Raw genomic sequence first — 20397 nt, forward strand, 5'->3', positions numbered from 1 at the left:
GGGGTCACCATAAGCCCGGCCCGCTCCGAAGCTGAACACACTGTCTGTAGGAGTAAAAACCTAAAGTTCAAACAGCAAAGTCTTTTTGAGCAAAGCCGTGCAGTCACTTCTCCCCTGGCTGGTGCCCTGGTCACCACCCCTTCCACTTGTAGTGGGGGCGCCCTGTCCCGGCTCCCGCCTCCCCCGGCCCCCCGCCCAACGCTCAGACCTGACGGGCAGACTCGGCGGCCGCCGGCGGCGCCAGGCCCCGCCCCCGACCCCTATTATCATTAGCAGCTATTACCCTAAACACTTGCTCTTTACCTCCTTTCTCCCTCCAGGCATTGGCGAGGCGGCCTGTCAATCAGCGCTTGGGCGGCAGCCCCCCGCGCGGGGTTTCGGTGGTGCCAGCCTCAGCGACAGGCGGCGGCGGCGGCCACGGCACAGACACACACCCTCCCACACGCGCGCACTCGGGCAGCGGCGGCGGCACCCTCGGACCCGGCGCCCGGCGGGGAGGGGGCGCGCCTAGGGGGCCCCCGGCGCCGAGGCACAGGATGGAGGAGGAGATGCAGCCGGCAGAGGAGGGGCCCAGCGTCCCCAAAATCTACAAGCAGCGCAGCCCCTACAGTGTCCTCAAGACCTTCCCGGGCAAGAGACCGGCTCTGGTCAAACGCTACGAGAGACCCACCCTGGTGGAGCTGCCGCACGTCCGGGCGCCCCCGCCGCCCCCGCCGCCCTTCGCGCCGCACGCCCCGGTCTCCATCAGCAGCAGCGAGCCGCCGCCGCAGCAGCAGCAGCAGCAGTTCCAGGCGCAGGGCTCCTTCCCCGCGGGGCCCGGCCGGGCCGCCGCCTCGTCGTCGTCGCCGTCCTGCACGCCTGCCGCGTCCCAGGGCCACCTGAGGACTCCGGCGCCGCCGCCCGCCTCCCCCGCCGCCTCGTCGTCGTCGTCGTCGTCCTTCGCCGCCGTGGTCAGGTACGGCCCGGGCCCGGTGGCGGCAGTGGGAAGCGGCGGCGCGGGCAGCGACGGCGGCGGCAGCCTGGAGCTGAGCACAGGTACCAACTCTTGGACGTAACTTTACTTCCCGGCGCGGCCGAGGGGCGGGGAGGTGCAGGAGGAGGAGAGGCTGGAATGGGCCGAGGGCTCGCTCTCACGCGTCCGGCTCCGGAGAGGGGCGCGCGCACCGGGCGGAGGGACGCGGGCCGTCGGAGCGCATCTCGGAAGCCTGGCCGTGCGCCCTGCGCGCAGGCAGCAACTTCTGAAGGACTCTCTCGCCGCCGCCGCCGCGTCCCGAGCCTCCGACGGGACGCGCGCCTCCTAACAGGTGGCTCTGCGGTTCGGATGGGCGCCCAGGACGCGCGGTGGCGCCGGCGCCCAGGCCGCGGACCTGGGTGGGGGAGCGCATGCCCAGGGGTGTGCAAGGTGTTCAGCGTCTCTTTGAAAAGCTAGGGACATCCTCCCCTTTAACCTCCACTGCTTTATTTACTTTTCTCTCCCACTTTTCCTTTATTTCTTCTTCATCCTTTTTCATTCATTGCTTTCCGGTCTTTTTAGTTTATTTTTGCTCCTTTGCCCCTCTCCTTGATGCGCTCGTGCCCTGCCCACTGCTCTCAGGCTTGCTGGTGCCGCGCTGTGTGTGTTTTCCTTTGCTTTTAATGTGCACTTCTGTGCTTGCTCCCGCGTGCGCTGGCCTTGGGGTTTTGTTTGTTTGTTTTTAATGTCTTTCTTCACAGTGTGTAGTCCCATCCACCCCTTCGTCTTAACCGGTGGGCTTACTTCACTTGTCTCCTCCGCAGCACCACTCTCGAGGTAGCCTAGCGGTGTACTTGGAAGCCAAGGGACTTGGCTCTCCCTCCCCCTGACCTCCAAGCTTCGAGAGTCCCAGACCCTGACGCGCAAGCCCCACCTCCCTTTGCGACAATGACTTCCTCTCCGCAGGGGACCTGCCCTTCTGGAAACATCTCATCCCTACATCCTAGGGACGTCTCTCCCCTGGAGCCCGCAGGCGGCCCCTAGAGAAAGCCAGTTCTCCAGCCCGTTGGCTGCAAGGAGAAGGACTGTGGCCAGGCCACAGCCTAAGGAGCCCCGGGATCCGCAGACACGTTCATTTCACTCATTAGAACAAAAAGTTCCTGCTCAGGCCTTGTGTGGCACTTTGGAGCCCCCCCCCACCCCAATTTCTCTGAAACAGTAAATCCGAAGTCCCTTTTTTCTAATGAAAATGTAAGAGCATTGTCTTTAAATGAGTTATAGATGCCTAAGCTAATGTTCTGTTGTTTGTCAATATTTTGACACATGAAGGATTGCTTTTGAGAAAGAAAATCTAATTACAGGTTAGAGTGAAGACTTGTTCTGTCACATCCCTCACCGATTTGGAGATGTTTGATGTCTGGGAGTGAGGTTCCTAAGTGGGCCTCACTGTTTATGGGTTTTCTTCAGTTGTTCTTGGCCCAGTACTCGATTTTGGTTTTACAGGTCATTGTTAGGCCACTCATTTACTTCCCTTTTCCTTTCTTTTTCTTTCTAGTTTTCCCAGCACCCCACTTCCTAAGAAGGCTTGGGGTCTTGCTTGCTCTGTACTGCTCCTGCTCAGGTTTGTTCACCATCTGTAGGGCATCTTGATTTTTATGTCTTCTGGAATTGCCAGTCCTCCCATTTTCCGTATTGTTCTGCCTCCTGTTCCTGATCTCCGCTGCATCATGCTCACTGTTGGTGGTTGGTTTGTTTCCCACACCCCACCCCCACTCTCCTGTCTTTACTTGTTGAGATTAGGCTTTGATATCTTAAGATACTTGCCTTCCATCTTGCTGTCTTTCCCAATCTTTGCTGATTGCCTTTCAGTCTTATTTTCTGTTTATATGCTCTACATCTGCTTCTCCTTGTCCATTTTTAGCCAGAGGTTCAATTTTTCTTTTCCTTGCTACTTTTCCTTTCTTGTTACTTCTTGTGTGTGTTCCATGGTTCCTTCCTCTTGCTTTTTTTTTCTTTTGCTTTATTTTTCCTTGCTGTGCACCGTTGATTCGGATCCACCTGGCACAGGAAGAGATTGTCCCTCCTTCTCCAGCGGAGCATCTGGTGGATTTGAACCGTGTGCCTTCAGGATGGCAGCACAGTGGGTCCCTCTTACTTTATCAGTTTGTCTCTTCCTCCTGTTTTTAATCACTGTAGAGTCATCGTCATCCCCCACCCATGTTTTATTTTTGTGTATTTCTTTTTAGTGTTTCTTCTGGTATCTTCTTTGGGGTTTCTTTGTGTCTGTGTCCAGGTAGAAAGCATAAAGTCATTAATCTTAAAGGAGTAAAAAGAGCTTTGTTGGTCCCCTTGTTGCTACTACTTCGTAATCTTGTTTTTGTTTTTTTAAGAGAAGTCATAGCTTAGAAGTCAAGCTTGATACCATCAAATGCAGGAAGACTGTACTTATTGGAAAGATGGAAACTGGATGGTAGGTTTCTTCCATGAAGCAGTGAAAGGGATCCAGGGTGAGGGTGGAAAGAGACCACACAGTATGTATTAAACATCAGAAATTGCAATCATAAAATCAGCCTCATGTTAACACAGTAATAAGTAGCCATCAGAAGAACAGTCTCCTGAAGAGCTGATTGGTTCCTTGAGAAGCTAGTGGTTCCACTTTGAACCAATGAGCACATGTGTATGAACAGAGGGCCCCTTAGGTATTCTAGCTGCTGGTGGTGGTGGAGGTGGTTTGCCTATGGCACCCTCACCAATGTGCCATTTAGGAAACTGAAGTCAGAACGTCAAAGTGGTGAAATAAGTTAAGGATGGAAGACTTTAACTGAATGACCATAGTAAAACCAGTGAAATGATGGAAAAGGTTGAAGTGAATCTTATTTGGCACATAGGGCCATAAACCATTGAAAAAAGAAATACATGATTAAAAATGGATTTTTCAACATTCTTAGGAAATCTCAAGAAGAGTATAATTTTCCTTAAAAGGGGTAATATACTTTGGTTTTAAAGGCATATTTTTCCTCTGTGGGAGGCTTAGAGTTAAAACCCACGTAGATCTTGATATGCAGCCTAAATTTGGCATCAGGAAATGGGAAATTGCATCTTTAAGCAGAGTACAATCAAAAATGAATTACAATAAATCCTATATAATTGCATAGGTCATTCTCTTTAATGAGATTTTATTAACCTGACTGTCAAGCTTTTGAGTCAGGCAGATATTTTATCTTCTTCAACTGATAAAAGTGTCAGCTATAAACCACCATATAAATATTCATAAATCTACACATCTGTGGCAGCCTATCAGCATCATTCTTTTGGACATTAAAAGCATTCTAATTACTTTCTGTCTAGCAGAGCTGAAATGCTGCCTGTTATAGTATGTGCTTGGCAGGCATGATTGCTTTTGTTTGCCATCACAAATAGCAGCATCCTATTTTATATACCGATGGTCCAGAAAATATTCAGGGATTGACTGAGCAGGATGAATATTAGGAAGCACCATCTGGTTTTGATAGCACCGAGTATATTAACTCATCTGTTAATTTTTGACACATCATTGATTTATTTATTTAGAAAAATTGCATCCTGTTTTGCTGTGTTGATGTTTGCCATTATGAAAAAAAGAAATTGGATGGCATTTTTTTTTCCTTTTAAGAAAAGACAGTTCACTGATTGAAGACAAGGCTGATGCTTCTAAAGGTGCTTTTTTTCTCTAACTTCTATTTTCTGTGTCATGAAGTCTTGTCTTAAAAAGAAGTGAAATTCTCATTTTAAGGAAATCACCTCTTTTGAACTAATTGGAAAATCTTTTGAGAGACGTAATATATGGATCTATGAGAGTAGGTCACAAAAAATTCTGCTGCATTTTTAATATTAATACATTTCACCCTTCGGTGGGCTAAAATCAAAAGGTTACTACTAATCTCGACTACTGTGATCTCCTTCATAGAAACAGAATACTCGTGGGGATATGCTGTGATGGGCAGATCCATTCAAGGCTTTACTTACAAAGAAGGATGTTAAAGTAGGGAGCTGGCGTTTGATTGCAAAGTCCCCATCCCTCTTCTTAATCAGTTATCAGATAGAGAATGGTTTAAACCACTTAAATTCAGAAGAATGTGTAGAAATTATTTTTTTAATTAAAAAAATAATCATAGCTCCAGATTCTGAAGTCAGACTAGGCACAATTTGTAGCATGATTTTATCTCCCAACACAATATAACAAAATAAATTAGAAGTGGTCAGTTTGGTGATGATTTATTGTCATTTGATAGCATTTCGTCTTAAGGGAGTTAGGAATAAAGTACATGAGTTTTGTAAACTGTTGACTTTGTCCTTCCCTGCCATCGCTCAAGTGGAATATTCTGTTGGTTGACCAGGGAGCAAGAAGAAGGAGGAAAAACCCCACAAAACAGTTTGGGAGGGGGGGCAATCAAAATACAAGTTCACAGTTTGCTCAATTAAGAATCATGGATCAGTGGCCATTCAGTTGTGTTCATATGGAAACAGAACTTTTCCCCATGTCTTTAGTGATAATGGATATCACACAGTACTTGCATTTTTAATTATATCTGTCTGGGAAGCTAAAGCGTTACTGACTGCAGTATGTATTAAGTGCAAAGATTTGCTGTTTTCTACTAAGAGTAATAGGAAGATTTCTCATCACACCCTTCCTTGCATAGATGCTAAAATACCATTCAGATACTTCAAGATGTTGAGAGAGGGAGAGATTAAATTTTAAGGGTTATAGTTGTTATTTGTGCATGAATCTGAGAACAGATTCAGAATGGAGCATATTAAAAATGCAGGCAAAAACTTATCATTGTAGCTGTCCTCATATTCTGACTGCACTTTAATACATTATGTTCCTAACGTACTATATAACATAACGATTTTTTTCTCAGTATGTTATGAGTTTATCCTTCAATTAAGAAAACAAATCATGCTTGTCCCTAAGTCAGACTTTTTCCTCCCTTAAAAATCTATAATATGATTTATCAATGTGATTAAAAATACTGAATGTTCGTTAGGACATTGAACTTATATATACTATCAGTTCTTTTTAAGCAATTCAGTTTTAGCATTTCCCTTCATATTCCACCCCTTTTTGTCAAGGTTACGTTAAAGGTATATCCTCTGTAAATCAATTGGGACTATGCTGATTAAAATGCAAACAGTAAATACAACTTCAGATTTAGAATGGGATTATAGGATTAGGACGAATGAAAACAGCTTTTGTGCTAGAATTGAAAATTCTCAATCAATATTGTCCTTTGATTTTTACTAATAAAAGAACACAAACCAGGAAGTAAAGAAATAAGAATGTAGCTTCTTTAGTCTCAACAGTTGTAAAGGTCAGCTGCTTTATTTCTTGTTTATTTGGTTTGAAACACTAAAAAAAAAAAGCCAAATACTTTGAGTCTTCTTCCTTTTAATTTTCATTTGAATCATTGTCTCCCCTTCCACTACATGAGGGAGGCTGTGAATGCCAGTCTTCAATGTGTAAATGTTTCTACACACATCCATGTCCTCTTTCAGCCTTTTCCACACGTTGACTTTATCATGGCTACTTCTTCATCTGAGTTCTGTGTCCATCAATCATGGATGTTTCTAACCTGAAACTATTTTTGCATCTTGTAATGTAACCACTCGTGTGCAAACTGTTCAGTTCTTCACAGTTGTAGGATTCCAGACAGAAGTACAAATGCAGGTCCCTGTGCCCTTTGTTTTGCTGCTAGCCCGAAGTCCACACCTCCATAGTGGAGTTCAATTCCACCAGTGTCACTGCTAGGAAAAGATGGGTAATCTCACTAGGTTGTTGTTTACAACCTCGGAAACCAGGTGGAGGGTCAGCTGTCGGCTCCAGTTCAACAGCAGTGAGTAACTAACTTGTAAATAAAATCTGTTTTACTCACCTACCCTGACAAATACACCTTCCCAGTGACCCGGAAGACCAGGTTTAACTTGCATTTTTAGATTGTTCAGAAATGGAAAAAACAAAGCTAGTCACAACCTCCCTTACCTTGGCTTTATTTTCCACTGTTACTACTATGAGGGAGCTCTGGTGGCTTGGGGTAAAGAGATGTACTACCAAACTAAAGGCAGGTGGTTCGATTCTACCAACTGCTCTGACAGAGGAAGACAGGTATTCTCTTCCTGTGCAGTTTACAGTCTCTGAAAACTCGCGGGAGGGTCCAGATGAGATGGTTTTTCTTTTTTTTTTTTAATTTTTTTATTAATTTCAATGAACATTTAGAGACTTTGGATTTCCATTCATTCATTGTTGCACTTTTCACCCCTCCCAACCCTACCCCCCATGGTGGTTGTTCTTGATAGCTACCATCATGTCAGCTTCCAACTCTTGATAGTTATGATCCGTAGAGTTTTCACTAGCTGATTTTTACAATTAGATCTCCAAGCCTTCCTTCCTGGGCTTAGCCTGGGTCTGTTACTGAAACTCGTTCAGCATTACCGTAAAATGCAGTTCTCCATTGGTGGATGGTTGGTGGATGTGTTTAAAGTACACTGACAGGGAAGCAAAGCAGGTATCCCCGTAAGAGAGACAAGAATTTTATTAATTTGACTCCAAGTACTTCCCATCCTGTACCAGGAAGAGCCTTTCATCATACACACAGATGAACTGCTCTCCCCAGACATCATGAAGAAACTGCACCCAAAGAAGCCATTACAGAGGTAGTTTAAGCAGAGAATCTCTTGCGTGTCTTGCGTACCTCTCTATGGAGAGAGGTAGTCTTGGGGGGGGGGATCCTCATTTTCCCACGTCAGGGAGTCAGAACGAACTCTTAGCTGGGTTTCTGAGGCTATCATCCCATGGGAGGAGGTGGCCGGCATTTCTCCCAAGGAACCGCTAGTGGATTAAACCAGCAGAGCTGCACAGCTTTTGGGTTTGCAGTGCAACTGCACCCAGCACAGCTCCTCATCAGGACTCCCTCCTAAGGGAGCACTGAACCTAGAAGTGAAAAAGTTCAATCCCATAGAGAAAAATACTCCCCTCCTACCCAGCAGAGTCGTACCATCCTAGCCAATTACATCCACAAATGCTAAAAGTTAGGAATCATTACGGATCTGAGTCCACTCATGCATTCAGGGTGTCTCTTAAGGCAATGCGCTGGCACTCAAACCCCAGTCAGTGGTCACTGGCCTCGGTCTAGGATCATCCTTTCCTGAACTGGCCTTTCTGGGTTCTGATTTGGTGAGAGAGGTTAAAGATGTTGCATTCTTTAGGCTTGGGAGATCTGTGGAGTGCTCCTATCATATGTGCCAGGCTATGACTTAAGGACTTTATAAGAGCACACAAGGCAGATAATGCAGGTTCAATTCCACACCAGCTCAAAAACAAGTATCACAATAAAGCAAGTCATGTAATTTGTTTTTGTGGTTTCCCCATGTATATGAAAGTTAGGCTTCTACTACACTGTAATTTGCTAAGTGTGCAGTAGCATTATGCATAAAGTTTGAAATAGTGTGAGAATTACCAAAATCTAACACAGAGGTAGGAAGTGAGCCCATGCTATTGGACAAATGGTTCTAAAAGATTATCTCACAGGGTTATCCCAAACCTTCAATTTGTAAAAAGCATGCACTATGTGATAAATGGAAACACAACAAAATGAGGTGTGCCTGTTTATCCTAATAAAATAGTGAAGAAGGAAGAACTGGAGCCCCTCGTCCGTCAGTTGCACCAGGAAAGAATAGTTAGGAAGAAACACAATGGAACATTGAGTACTGCATGGAGATTTCTGAATTGTGCTTTCATTACAATATAATCTGAATTTCCTCAGTAATTCTTAGTACAACTCTCCTGGCTCTTTGTTCCCTTGGAAGCCTGTAACCATAGAACCATTCTTTATTTTGAAAGATTTTTCCCCCCAGAAAAATAAAACTAGTCAAGATTTTCAAAACAAACAGGAAGCTATTTACTTTTCTGTCATAAGTAATTACTGATACCTGGTGAATGTGGCATAAGGATTGGAGGGAGGCTCATCAATAACTAGCATTATACAGACGACACAACATTATTCGCTGAAAGTGAGGTTGCAGAAGATCAAGGAATGCAGCCTTCAGCATGGATTGTGTTTTAATATCAAGAAAAGAAAGATTCTTACCCTTGGAACCAATAGGCAGTGTCATGACGGATGGAGAGGAGATTGAAACTGTCAACACCTTCATCTTGCTTGGATCCACAATTAACACCCTTGGTACCAGCACTCGGGAAATAAGGAGACTGGGAAAAACTGCAATTAGGGACGTCTCCAAATTATTGAAGAATAGTGATGTCATTTGATTCAGGCCATAGTCTTTCTAATTACTAGCTATGCATCCGAGACCTGGACAGTAAATAAGAATGACAGAAAAAGAATTGACTCCTTTGAGCTGTGGTGTTGAAGAGCACTGAACATCCCATTGATGGCCAAGAGAATGAACAGATATGTCTTGGAGAGGGTACAGCAGGAATACTCTTTGGAGGCAAGAACGATGAGGTGATTGCTAGGAGGTGCTGTTCCTTGGAGAGGGACATTATGTTAGGAAGGGTGGAGGGTCAGTGAAGGAAAGGAAGACCCTCAACCAGGTGTATTGACACAGTGATTGCTGCAGTGGCTCTTGTGTGTCAGGAAGTGTGAGGATGACATAGGACAGAACAGGGTTCAGATCTTTTGTTCATAGGGTCACTATGAGTCATACTCAACTCTGTGGTACCTAACAGCAACAACAACAACAAATGCTAAAGAGTTTCTCTGCCAGCCCAAAGGCACATGATTTGAATCCACCAGTGGCTCTATGGGAAAAAGATGAGCAGTCTCCTCTCATAAAATTAATTGTCTATGAAAACCTACTGGAAGGTCAGTGAAGGGCTAGTTGGTTCCAACTCAGTGGTAAACAACATAAAATCCAGATTATTTGTTGTGGTTGGTCTGAATAGAAGAGAAACAAAATGAGAAGTCTATTCCACAGTGTTATGCATCACTACAGAATAGGAATTTGTGAAATACAATACAACGTGTTGAAACTAGAACAAATTATGATGAGAGACATGAGCCAGTCACAAAGGGTCAATTATGAAAAAGACCAGGAAAGGTTTCCACAGATAATTGTGCAAGGTTCATAGGGATGAGTACGAAGAGAGAAGGGAGCAAAAATTTATAAAGTTGGGTGAAGGAAAAGGCAATAGGTAATAAGGGTTTGATGAGACATTATAACTAAAGTGCATTATTCAGTTGTAATTAATATTATAAAACCAAATGTCTGAATAATTGAATGAGAACCAATATGATTTATAAACTTTAAAAAAATGGGTAAAAAAAAACACCCAATATCCCCCAACAACGATAATTCTGGATCATGTCTAGCAAAGCAGAGAATCTACTTTATGATGTTCAGTTGTTGTTGTTATTAGACGCTGTTGGGTCGAGTATGACTCATGGAGACCCTATGAACAACCAGTCTGCACGCTTCCTGTGTGAAGTTTATATGACCCTTCTACTGACAGAGTGGAATTCTCCTGTCACTTTTATGAGCTTTTGTTGGGTTTTATTGGCAATGAATTGGTTACTTCCTGTTGCCTTTTAGGTTTCTCTGATCGACAGTGTGCTTTAGAATTCACATATGTGCACTCAGTTCAGCACCCACAACTGCATACCTTTATAGAGAAGCTTTGGCAATTTAATGATGCTGCTATAGATCAACCTAAACATTCCAAGTTTGCAGATAAATGAAAATTAAGTTAGAGGGATAATGGAACAAAGATGTTGAATGACACAGTGTTACTTTGTGGCTACCCTTTGACTTACAGGGTCTCTGCTGGTTACCTTGGACGCCTGAGAGACTCCTCAAAAAGATTTAAATCTCTCTCTTCTCCAGTTTGCATTTGGGAGCAACGGTACTCTCAGCAGGGATTGTATCAGCTGATTAATAGCAAGGGCATGAGGGCACTCCAGAAATAGAAGTAATGATTGCTCTAAGTCCTCCTATCAATGAGGAATTGAGTCTGCAGTGGCTGGCTCAATTCATTAGAGTAAGGATATTAATGAAGCCAGAGGGGCGAGTGTGGACCTGTGCGGGTCAGTCAGGGCTCCGTCCAGCCACTTCCAGAGTGAGGGAGTGGGGGTGACTCATCAGATACCCTACCCACTGCAGAACTATTGACAGTAGACTGAACAGTGTCACTTGGGTGTATCACAGGATGGAAATGCATGTTTCCGCATTCTCAGCTGTTAACCTCGTAAGAAGTGAGGATCTCTTCGTACCCTCATCTATGGCTGGCTGTCTCTGATGTGTCTTTTCATTTCTTTCAGAGAGTCGCATGATCCTGGATGCCTTTGCCCAGCAGTGCAGCCGAGTTCTCAGCCTCCTAAATTGTGGAGGGAAGCTCCTGGACTCCAACCATCATTCTCAATCCATGATTTCTTGCGTAAAGCAGGAAGGCTCGAGTTACAGCGACAGGCAGGAGCAGTGCCACATCGGGAAAGGAGTCCACAGCCAGACCTCAGACAATGTAGACGTAGAAATGCAATATATGCAGAGGAAACAACAGACTTCGGCCTTCTTGAGGGTTTTCACTGACTCTCTACAAAATTACTTGCTCTCGGGGAGCTTCCCGACTCCGAACACCTCCTCAGTCAGTGAGTACGGGCACCTGGCTGATGTGGATCCTCTGTCCACTTCCCCCGTGCATACACTAGGCGGCTGGACCTCCCCGGCAACGTCAGAGTCCCATGGCCACCCATCCTCTTCCACACTGCCGGAAGAGGAGGAGGAGGAAGAAGAGGAAGGCTATTGTCCCCGGTGCCAGGAGCTGGAACAGGAAGTTATTTCCCTGCAACAAGAAAACGAAGAGCTGAGAAGGAAATTAGAGAGTATCCCAGGTATCCCGCCACATAATTTGTTAAGCCAACTATAACTTTCTTCCTTACACTTGTCTCGTATGTGTGCATGCATCGAGGCTTTCAAGGACTCAGCAGTGTGGAGGGACTCGGAAAACAGGTGTCTGTGAGAAATCTGCCTGCCCTGGGCCATTTGGGACGACTTCATGATCTGCCTAGCTTTTCCTTGCTTAGTTTAAGCTGTAGGGTTCTTGGGCATAGACTTGAAGACCATCTAACAAAAAAAAAATCCAGTTGCCACGGAGTGGATTCCCATTCCTGGTGACCCCATGTATGTCAGAGTAGAAAGCTGCACTCTGTAGGATTTTCAGTGACTGGTTTTCAGAAGTAGATCACCAGGCCCTACTCCCACCAGGCCTCTGGGTGAACTCCCAACTGGTGGCCTTTCCATTAACAAGTGCACACATAAACTGTTTATACCACCTGAGGACTCCCTAAAGATCCTAGTCCTATTAAGTGATGTCTCTGTCAGTGTAAAAGCAGCTCCTGGATGTGGTGCGGTGAGATTGAAATTAGCCAAGTGAGCAGGCCTCAGTTGTCTTCAATAAGTTGTCCTGTTCCTTTAAAATAACCTTTGTATGTTAAAGACTTGACCATACACATTTATTTTTTACTTTTTAAACTTTTTTTTTATTTTAATGAAAGTTTACAGAGACTTTGGATTTCCATTCATTTCATTCATTGTTACACACTTTCCTCCCTGACCACCCCTCCCCCCAGTTCACTTTCCTCTTTGAAAAGTAAAAAAAAATTTCTTTCAATGTTACACACATCCCCCTCACCCCCAGTCCACTTCACTATGCAGCTTTCACGCTGGACTCTTGTCATGGCAATAATACCTAGTCATATATTCCTCTTAAACAGTTCTCTCCCTTATCTATTTCAGTGCAATATACATCATTTATCCGCTCTTAGTTTCCCCCCAATCCTGATGTCAGTCCCTCTTACAACAGTGGCACTGTGCAGCATTTGTCCCTCTGTGATCAAGATATTTCACTCAGCGTGATATCCTCCAGGGTCTCCCATTTTGTATATTTCATGAGTTCCTTGCTTTTCAATGAAGTGTAGTATTCCATTGTGTGAATATACCAGAGCTCTTCTATCCATTCGTTTGTTGATGGGCAATTGGGTTGTTCCCAGCTCTTTGCTATTGTGAACAAAGCTGCAGTAAACATGGGTGTGCATATATCTGCTGGGTAGCAGTAATGGTTTCTTTGGGGTCTGTTCCCAGTAGTGGAACTCTGCTGGGTCAAATGGTATTTCTATTTCCAACTTTTTGAGAAAGCATCATACTGCCACTCACAGTGGTTGCACCAGACTATATGCATTTTGTTTGTAATTTAATTGTAATTTCAGAAGCAGAATTGATAGTACTAAGCCAGTAGTATCTCTTATTTTCTCCAATTTCATTAATTTCCCTCACTTCACTTGTTAAGTTTCAACAGATACGGTCTGTTTAGCATGCAAATTCCCCACTGAGGAAATCATTCATTACTGTTAAATTGAAACCAACTCACAGCTAGCGTCCCGCTGGCTTTTCAAGACTGTAAATTTCATGAGAAAAGATTACCCCCCTTCCTCCCTCAGAGCCTCTGCTGGATTCAAACCACCAGAGAAGTGCAACCTTGGGTTTAACTACACAACTCCCTGTGGACTATAAGGCCAGAGTTCCCCTGAGAGATAAGAAATTAAACTAAAACAGGCCATAGGCTGACCACTAATGTAGGCAGCCCAGGATGATCTGTGTCTCTGGCTAAACCTGAAGCATTTCCTGGTACTTCAAGACACTAGTTTTCTAAAATAGTAATGGCATCCACTTCTTAAAACAACATGCCTCTGGAAGCTTTATGATCTTAGAGACATGGTGATAGTTATATAACAAAGTTCTAGTCTTTTGTTCATAGGGCAGCTATGAGTTGTGCTCAACTTGATGGCCATCAACAAAAACAACAGAGACATGGAAGAGGAGTTCCGGTGGCACAGTGGTTAACAGCGCAGCTATTCCTTGAGAGCGCCATATCCTAACCACTAGACCACCAGGGAGCAGCACCTCCTTGAGAGGTCATCAGTTGGAACACACCAGTCATTCCTTGGGGATAAGATGTGACAGCCGACTTCCGTAAGGATCACACCTGTGGAAACACTGTGAGGCAGTTCCACTTTATCCAGTAGGGTCACTGTGAGTTAGAATCAACTCAGTGGCGTTGGGTGTATTTTTGTTGTTATTCGGCTGATTGATCTGAAGAAATCTTTATAGTAAGATCTCTAGTCTGCAGTGAACCCTTTTTGCTATTTTTGGAACAGCATGGATTAAGAATCTAGCAACTTGTTTACTTTTTTTTAATGACCATATAACAGTCTACACACTTATTGATAAATGGAGTCCATATGACTACTACATACTCATCAATTATGTACAAAAGAAAACATATAATTACCAATACTTGTTACTTATGATGACAAAAATGTAAGTAGAATTTATGTTCTGTCCCTAAATTGTGTATCTCCACTGCCGTGCTTGGCAGATGAGCTATGGAAAGAAAAAAATACTGATGACATTCCCCTACTCATTTGTTAATACACGTAGGAAGTAACCTGCAGTGTTAAGAACTGGCAGGTCTTTCCTCCAGAGTACCTCTGGGTGGGCTTGAACCACCAGTCTTTTGGTCAGTAGCTGAGTGTTAAGTGCTTGACCTACACAGGGACTTTTAGTCCAAAACTTGCCAAGTTATAACTTAGTCTTCATTCCTTCTAAAGAAATCCTGAGTGGAACCTGAAAGAGATTTCACAAATTGAGAGGTGCAGACATGACTAGCAAGATTAGGAAAGGGGCTACGAAGATGAATTGTGAACAGCTGAAAGTTGACAACATCTATTACTCTCAAGATTTACATCTCATTTCTCATTGCCCTTGAATCGTTTGAGGCACAACCAACTTACAGTTGACCTTCAGTGAGTTTTCTGAGGCTCTAAATCACACAGGAAGAGACTGTCCATCTTTCTCCTGTGGAGCTACTGGTGGATTCGAACCACCAGAGAGGGGCACTGCCTTTCAGTTAGCAGTACGATTCTGCAGACTGAGCCACCAGAACTCCCTCACGATTTACATCAGTATTCATTATGTTTTTGTCAGATAACAGTCGCAATCAACATCCCTCACTCTGCTCAGTTATTATTTACCATTCTCTAAGTCCTGCCAAGTCTCGGTCTCTTCATTCTGAATGTAATTGTGGTTCGTCATCCCTCACACTTTCCCTTTGGCAAGAATGGATATTTTTTTTCTTTAGTTGGCTTGACCTTTTATGTACCCAGCCTTTCACACTTCTAGAAGAACCTCATGTTGTTGGCATTGTTCTCTGAAAAATTGACATCGTTTTTAAAAAAACCTCTCAGTTTAAATGCTGTTAAAAAATATAGTGTTCATGTACTTAAAATAGAGCACCTGTGATTCTGGTCATAAAATTTAAAAGCATATTTGGTCAGTGTATATAAATATAAACACACACACACACACACACACACAGCTCTGGTGGCCTTGGGGCAAGAAGCAGCTCTACAATTCCGAAGGCAGTACATGGTTTGAATCTACCAGCAATCTCCTCCCATGCAATTAACTGCCTCTGAAAACCCTCTGAATGGCGTAGGACAGGACAGGGCCCTAGTCTCTTGTTCATAAGGCTGCTATGAGTCTTATCCGACAGCACCTAACAACAATATCAACAGTATCATATGTAAAACTTTATATGAATATGTAAATAGATACACAGAAATCATCCTATCTTTCAGTGTTTGGTTCTGAACGTTTTGAAATTAGACTAAGCCAGTTGTCTTGAAAGGAAAAGCAAAAACTGAAGGAAATGCATTCTTTTTTTGCATGCATGCCTTGGGATTAGATGTAGAATCAGGATGTTTTTCCAAGCCAGACACCTGTCTCCAGGAAAGAAGCTAGGTAGAATGTAGTGGAACTGGAGTTCTCTGTGTTTCCTGATCACAGATCTCTATTTGTGGGATTTACAAGCTCTTTAAATTGTGATTGATGCACTACATGTTGGAGATTTTACCCCAGCACAATATTTTCCATCCTTACCCACTAGGGAGCTCTTGGTGGCCTAGTGGCAAGAAGCTGCGCTGCAATCCCAAAGGCACACGATTTGAGGTCACCAGCTGCTCTATGGGAGAAGGATGGACAGTCTCTTCCCATGCAATTAACTGTCTCTGAAAACCCACTGGAAGCTCAGCTATGGGCCAGTTCCAGCTCAACAGTACACAACAACCACCCACTAGTACTCTTCTTTCATAAGTGGTAAAAAATCCTAGAGATTAACTGTCTGCTTAAACACTTATCAACCACTTGGGGCTATAGACAAAGGAGCCCAGATATCAGCATACCTTGATCCTATCTGTGATTAAGAGTGTCTGCATGCAAGGATAGCTCACGCAAATGTCCAGAATTATTACTCTCTGATTCACAATGCTATATATTTGGCAAGATGTTTGTCCTAAGTATGCTTTAAGCAAATTTGTGCTTTTTCTCTCATTATTTAAGCTTGTATTCATGAAACATTAGGGTTTACTAATGTTTACTAATAACTTGATGATGACCTACCGTTGCAAGGTGTCCATCTGTATTTCCCAGGAAGACACAGATGCAGCAGTTTCTTGATGGCCAGATGCTGTGTGACTCTGGAATGTCATTGATTGGAGTGAAGCTAATGGTCATGACTATTCCTCTGTAGACGTTCCACCTTGTTGACAATTCGCTCTGTGAAGCAATCGTTTTTACACATGGAAAACCATGGTTGCTTCAATAGTCAACACTAAAACACAGAAATATAGGAGAAAAGTCAGTTTATTCTTTACAAATCTTTTAAAAAATGGTCTCGGGGACATCATAGAGAGTGAAGCTACAGTGCACCCCAAAGACAAGTGGTTTAAATCCACCACTTGCTCTATGGGAGAAGGATGGGCAGTCTTCTCTTTTACCATTTACTGGCTCTGAATACTCACTACAGGGGCTGCAGTGGGTCAGTTCCTGCTCAACGGCACACAACAAGAGGGAGACTTTCATTTTAGGAACCAGGTTGAAAGTGTTACTTCGTGGTGAAAACTTGTACCAAACAGAGGCATGACTGTCTCTGTTGTCTTCACCTCTCAACCCCTGTCTTTGATTAAATAGCAGAGCAGACCCTGGCTGGCCATGCGACAATCCACTCCTCACTCTGTAGGCTCGGCCTTTGAGTGATGAGGTGGGCAGAGTCTATCAGTGACACCAGTAAAGTTGCAGTCACTCAGTACAGTAACACTTGATGTTATTTTCCCAGGGGATCTCCTCCCATTCTAGACCAGACAGAATGCACATAGACACCGTGAACTCAGCAGGCATGGACCGCAGTGTCCATCAGCCACCAACTCCTATACTGGCTGCACCACAGCCCCTGGGTCCAACAGTACCTCTTGTACCAACAGCCACATATTGCACTGCACAGAAATCCTAGGGACTGTCATTTTACGGTCACTTGTTCTGACACTGTTGGTTCAAGCCACATCTCCATATCCTCTAGTGACACCACTGAGATCTGTTGTTATGTTTGGCCATGCATTTGAAACAAAATGTGTTAAGTAATACTCTGGTTTTATATGTAAGGAGATTATGTTTTTCAAGCAGGAACTAGATATGATTTTGGGATAAGCTTTTTCTAAGCAGTACCATTTTCCTTGAACAGTAGGATTTCTAATTTCTTGATGTTGAGGTATTATCCATACTGAATGCTATAATCTTTGATCTTCATTTCTAAGTGATTCTAGTCTGTTTTCAGCAAAGAAGATTGTGTCACTTGTGTGTCACAGATTGTTAGTGAATCTTCTTCCAGTCCTGATGCTGCATTGTTCTTCACAGTCCAGGTTTTTTTGGATTATTTTCTCAGTGTACAGATTGAATTAGTATGGTAAAAGGATAGAGAATATATCTTTCCTGATTTGATACCATGCCATATCCCCTTGTTCTGTTATAGCAACTGCTTTTTGGTCTGTGTATAAGTTCCACATGAGCACAATTAAGTTCTGTAAACTTCTCATTCTTCATACTATTACCTATAATTTGTTATGAGCCATACATTTTAATATCTTTGTATTCTTCTACTATAATGGTATTATTAGCGTATAAACAAGTCAATGTTCAGTTTGTCACCCAAGTTAGAAACCTCAGACACAATTCTAAATTCCCGCCTCCTACATCCAACCAATCACTGAAACTCCTGCATCTCACCTCTTAGGTTTCTAGAAATTTCCCCTCCTTGTCTCTCACCCCCCTTCTGCTTCACCCAACCAGTGGGGATGAGAGACAAATGTGGGAGGAGGCCAAATTTCATCTCACATCCTGACCTCCTGCAGTAGCTACTCAACTCTTCTCCCAGAAACCAGTTTCTTCCCACTGAAAGCCTCTTAGTTATCTAGTGATGCTGTAACAGAGATATCACAAGTGTATGACTTTAACAAAAAACTTTATTCTCTTAGAGGTTACGAGGCTAGAAGTCCAAGTTAAAGGTGCCAGGTCTGGGGGATGGCTCTCCCTCTCTGTCAGTTATGGAGGAAAGTCTTTATTTCAGCATCTGCAGGTCCAGTGGTGGTTGGAGAGTCTCTGTGTCTTGTGCTTCCTGGGTATCAGGAAGCTTCCTCTAAAAGGGTCCCAGGTCCAAAAAAGATGCATCCAACTCCTGGTAATTCTCTCCTGATGGTAGGGAAGATCCAGATCTCAGCTTGATTCCCTCCTCTGTTACCGCCAGTGAAATAAAAGGTGTTACAGGCCACACCCTATGGAAAGTCTCCTTACTTTAGTTTTGAGCAGTGGTGGAATTAATAGGTGTTGCATTTCACCCTTAATCCTTTTACAGCTATTTTGTTTGTCAGATTGTGGGGGGATCATTTCATAGCTTCCACATTATATCGTTTTACACGTATATTTTGGAGGACACAATTCAATCCATGAAATCACCTCTAAGAACTTCATGTAGTCTGTGGAGTAAAGTGTAATATTTTCAGTTGTTGTTGTTGTTGTCTACCATCGAGTCAAAGCCGAACGATAGCTGATCTTCTAGTGGGTTTTCAGAGGCAGTAATCACACAGAAGGAAATTGCCCATCCTTCTCCCTTGAAAGATTACATTTTTAGTAAACACATAAGATTTCATACGACTAGCTTTTTTTTTTTTTTTACGACTAGCATTTTTTTCTTATCCATTTTTTAAGGCCTGGCCCTGAGTTCCTACTGTAAACCAAGTGTTCTAACCCCAGTGGACATTTGTTACTTCCTAAGATCAATTTTAAACTTCATCCCTCTTTGACTATTCATACTGATGACTGCCATTTTTTAATTCCTGGTTACCAATCTAACAGCCCACTCTCCTCTAATCCTATTGAGAAACTTCTATTCACCCTTTAGTGCCCAATTCAGATGACACTTTTCTGTGTGAGAAAATTTTCTTCTCAGAAAAAAATAAATCCCTTTCTATAGTGCATCATGCATAACTGTTAGAGTCACTATCGTGAGAAATTGACACGTATCTGCCTCTCCTGATGTTCTGATTGTGTGAAAAATGAACAAGATGAAGAAGTCCTTAAAGACAGAGAATAAGTCAAAGACATTTTTGTATCCCAGTTCCTAGCCCAGTGTCATGAATGACATGTTGTTGTTATGTGCCATCAAGTCGCTTGTGGCTCATAGCAACCCTATGTACAAGAGCCCTAAATGCCGTTCTATCCTGTGCCAACCTCGCCATCTCAAACGCACTCATTCCCACCACTTCAGTCACAGAATCGATCTATCTCATCGAAGGTCTTCCTCTCCTGTGCTGTCTCTCCACTCTCCCGTACATGTTGTCCCTCTCCAAGGACCAGTCCCTCCTTGCAACATGCCCAAAGTATGTCAGACGAAGCTTCAGAATCCTTGACTCCAGGGAGCATTCTGGCTTCACCCTCTCCAGGACAAACCTGTTTGTTCTCCTAGCAGTCCATGGTGTATCCAACACTCTTCTCCAGCACTACAGCTCAAAGGCATCAATTCTTTTTCTATCATCCCAATTCATGAATGGCATATCATCTACATATATTAGTTAACTTAACAGAGACAGGACACTAACATTACCAAGAAGCCTAACCATACATCAGGGTTGTTCTTAGGTGCCATGAAGTCGAATATGATTTGTTGCAACCATGTGAACAACAGATCTGAACTCTGTCCTGTCCTGTGCCATCGTCATCATCTGTGGCATACTTGAGCCCATTGCTTCAGTCCATCCCTTTGAGCCTCTTTTGTCTTTGAATGACCAGCCACCTACCAAACATGATATCCCTTTCCAGTGAATAGCCCCTCCTAACAACATGCTCAAAGTATATCAGATGAATGTTTGCTGTTCTTACCTCTAAAGAGCATGCTACCTGAACATTCTCCAAGACATAACTGTTCTTTTGGCAGTCCATGGAATAGAGTCAGTACTCCTCTCCAGAACCACAATTCAAAGGCATTAATTCTTCTGACATCCTTATTCATTGTC

The 20397-nt window shown here is 43.5% G+C and overlaps 1 protein-coding gene across 1 annotated transcript in view; it reads left to right on the plus strand.

The window, feature by feature from the left end:
- Positions 1–536: 536 nt before the first annotated feature.
- Positions 537–20397, plus strand: part of BEND4 (BEN domain containing 4) — a 45696-nt gene continuing 25835 nt past the window's right edge. The window contains exons 1-2 of the mRNA XM_006898177.1: positions 537–1035; positions 11263–11832. Coding sequence (XP_006898239.1) covers positions 537–1035; positions 11263–11832 — 1069 coding nt within the window. The remainder of the gene's footprint in view (positions 1036–11262; positions 11833–20397) is intronic.

The sequence above is a fragment of the Elephantulus edwardii genome, unplaced genomic scaffold (assembly GCF_000299155.1).
Source record: "Elephantulus edwardii isolate Elephantulus edwardi_28Jun2011 unplaced genomic scaffold, EleEdw1.0 scaffold00222, whole genome shotgun sequence".
NCBI classification, from domain to species: domain Eukaryota; kingdom Metazoa; phylum Chordata; class Mammalia; order Macroscelidea; family Macroscelididae; genus Elephantulus; species Elephantulus edwardii.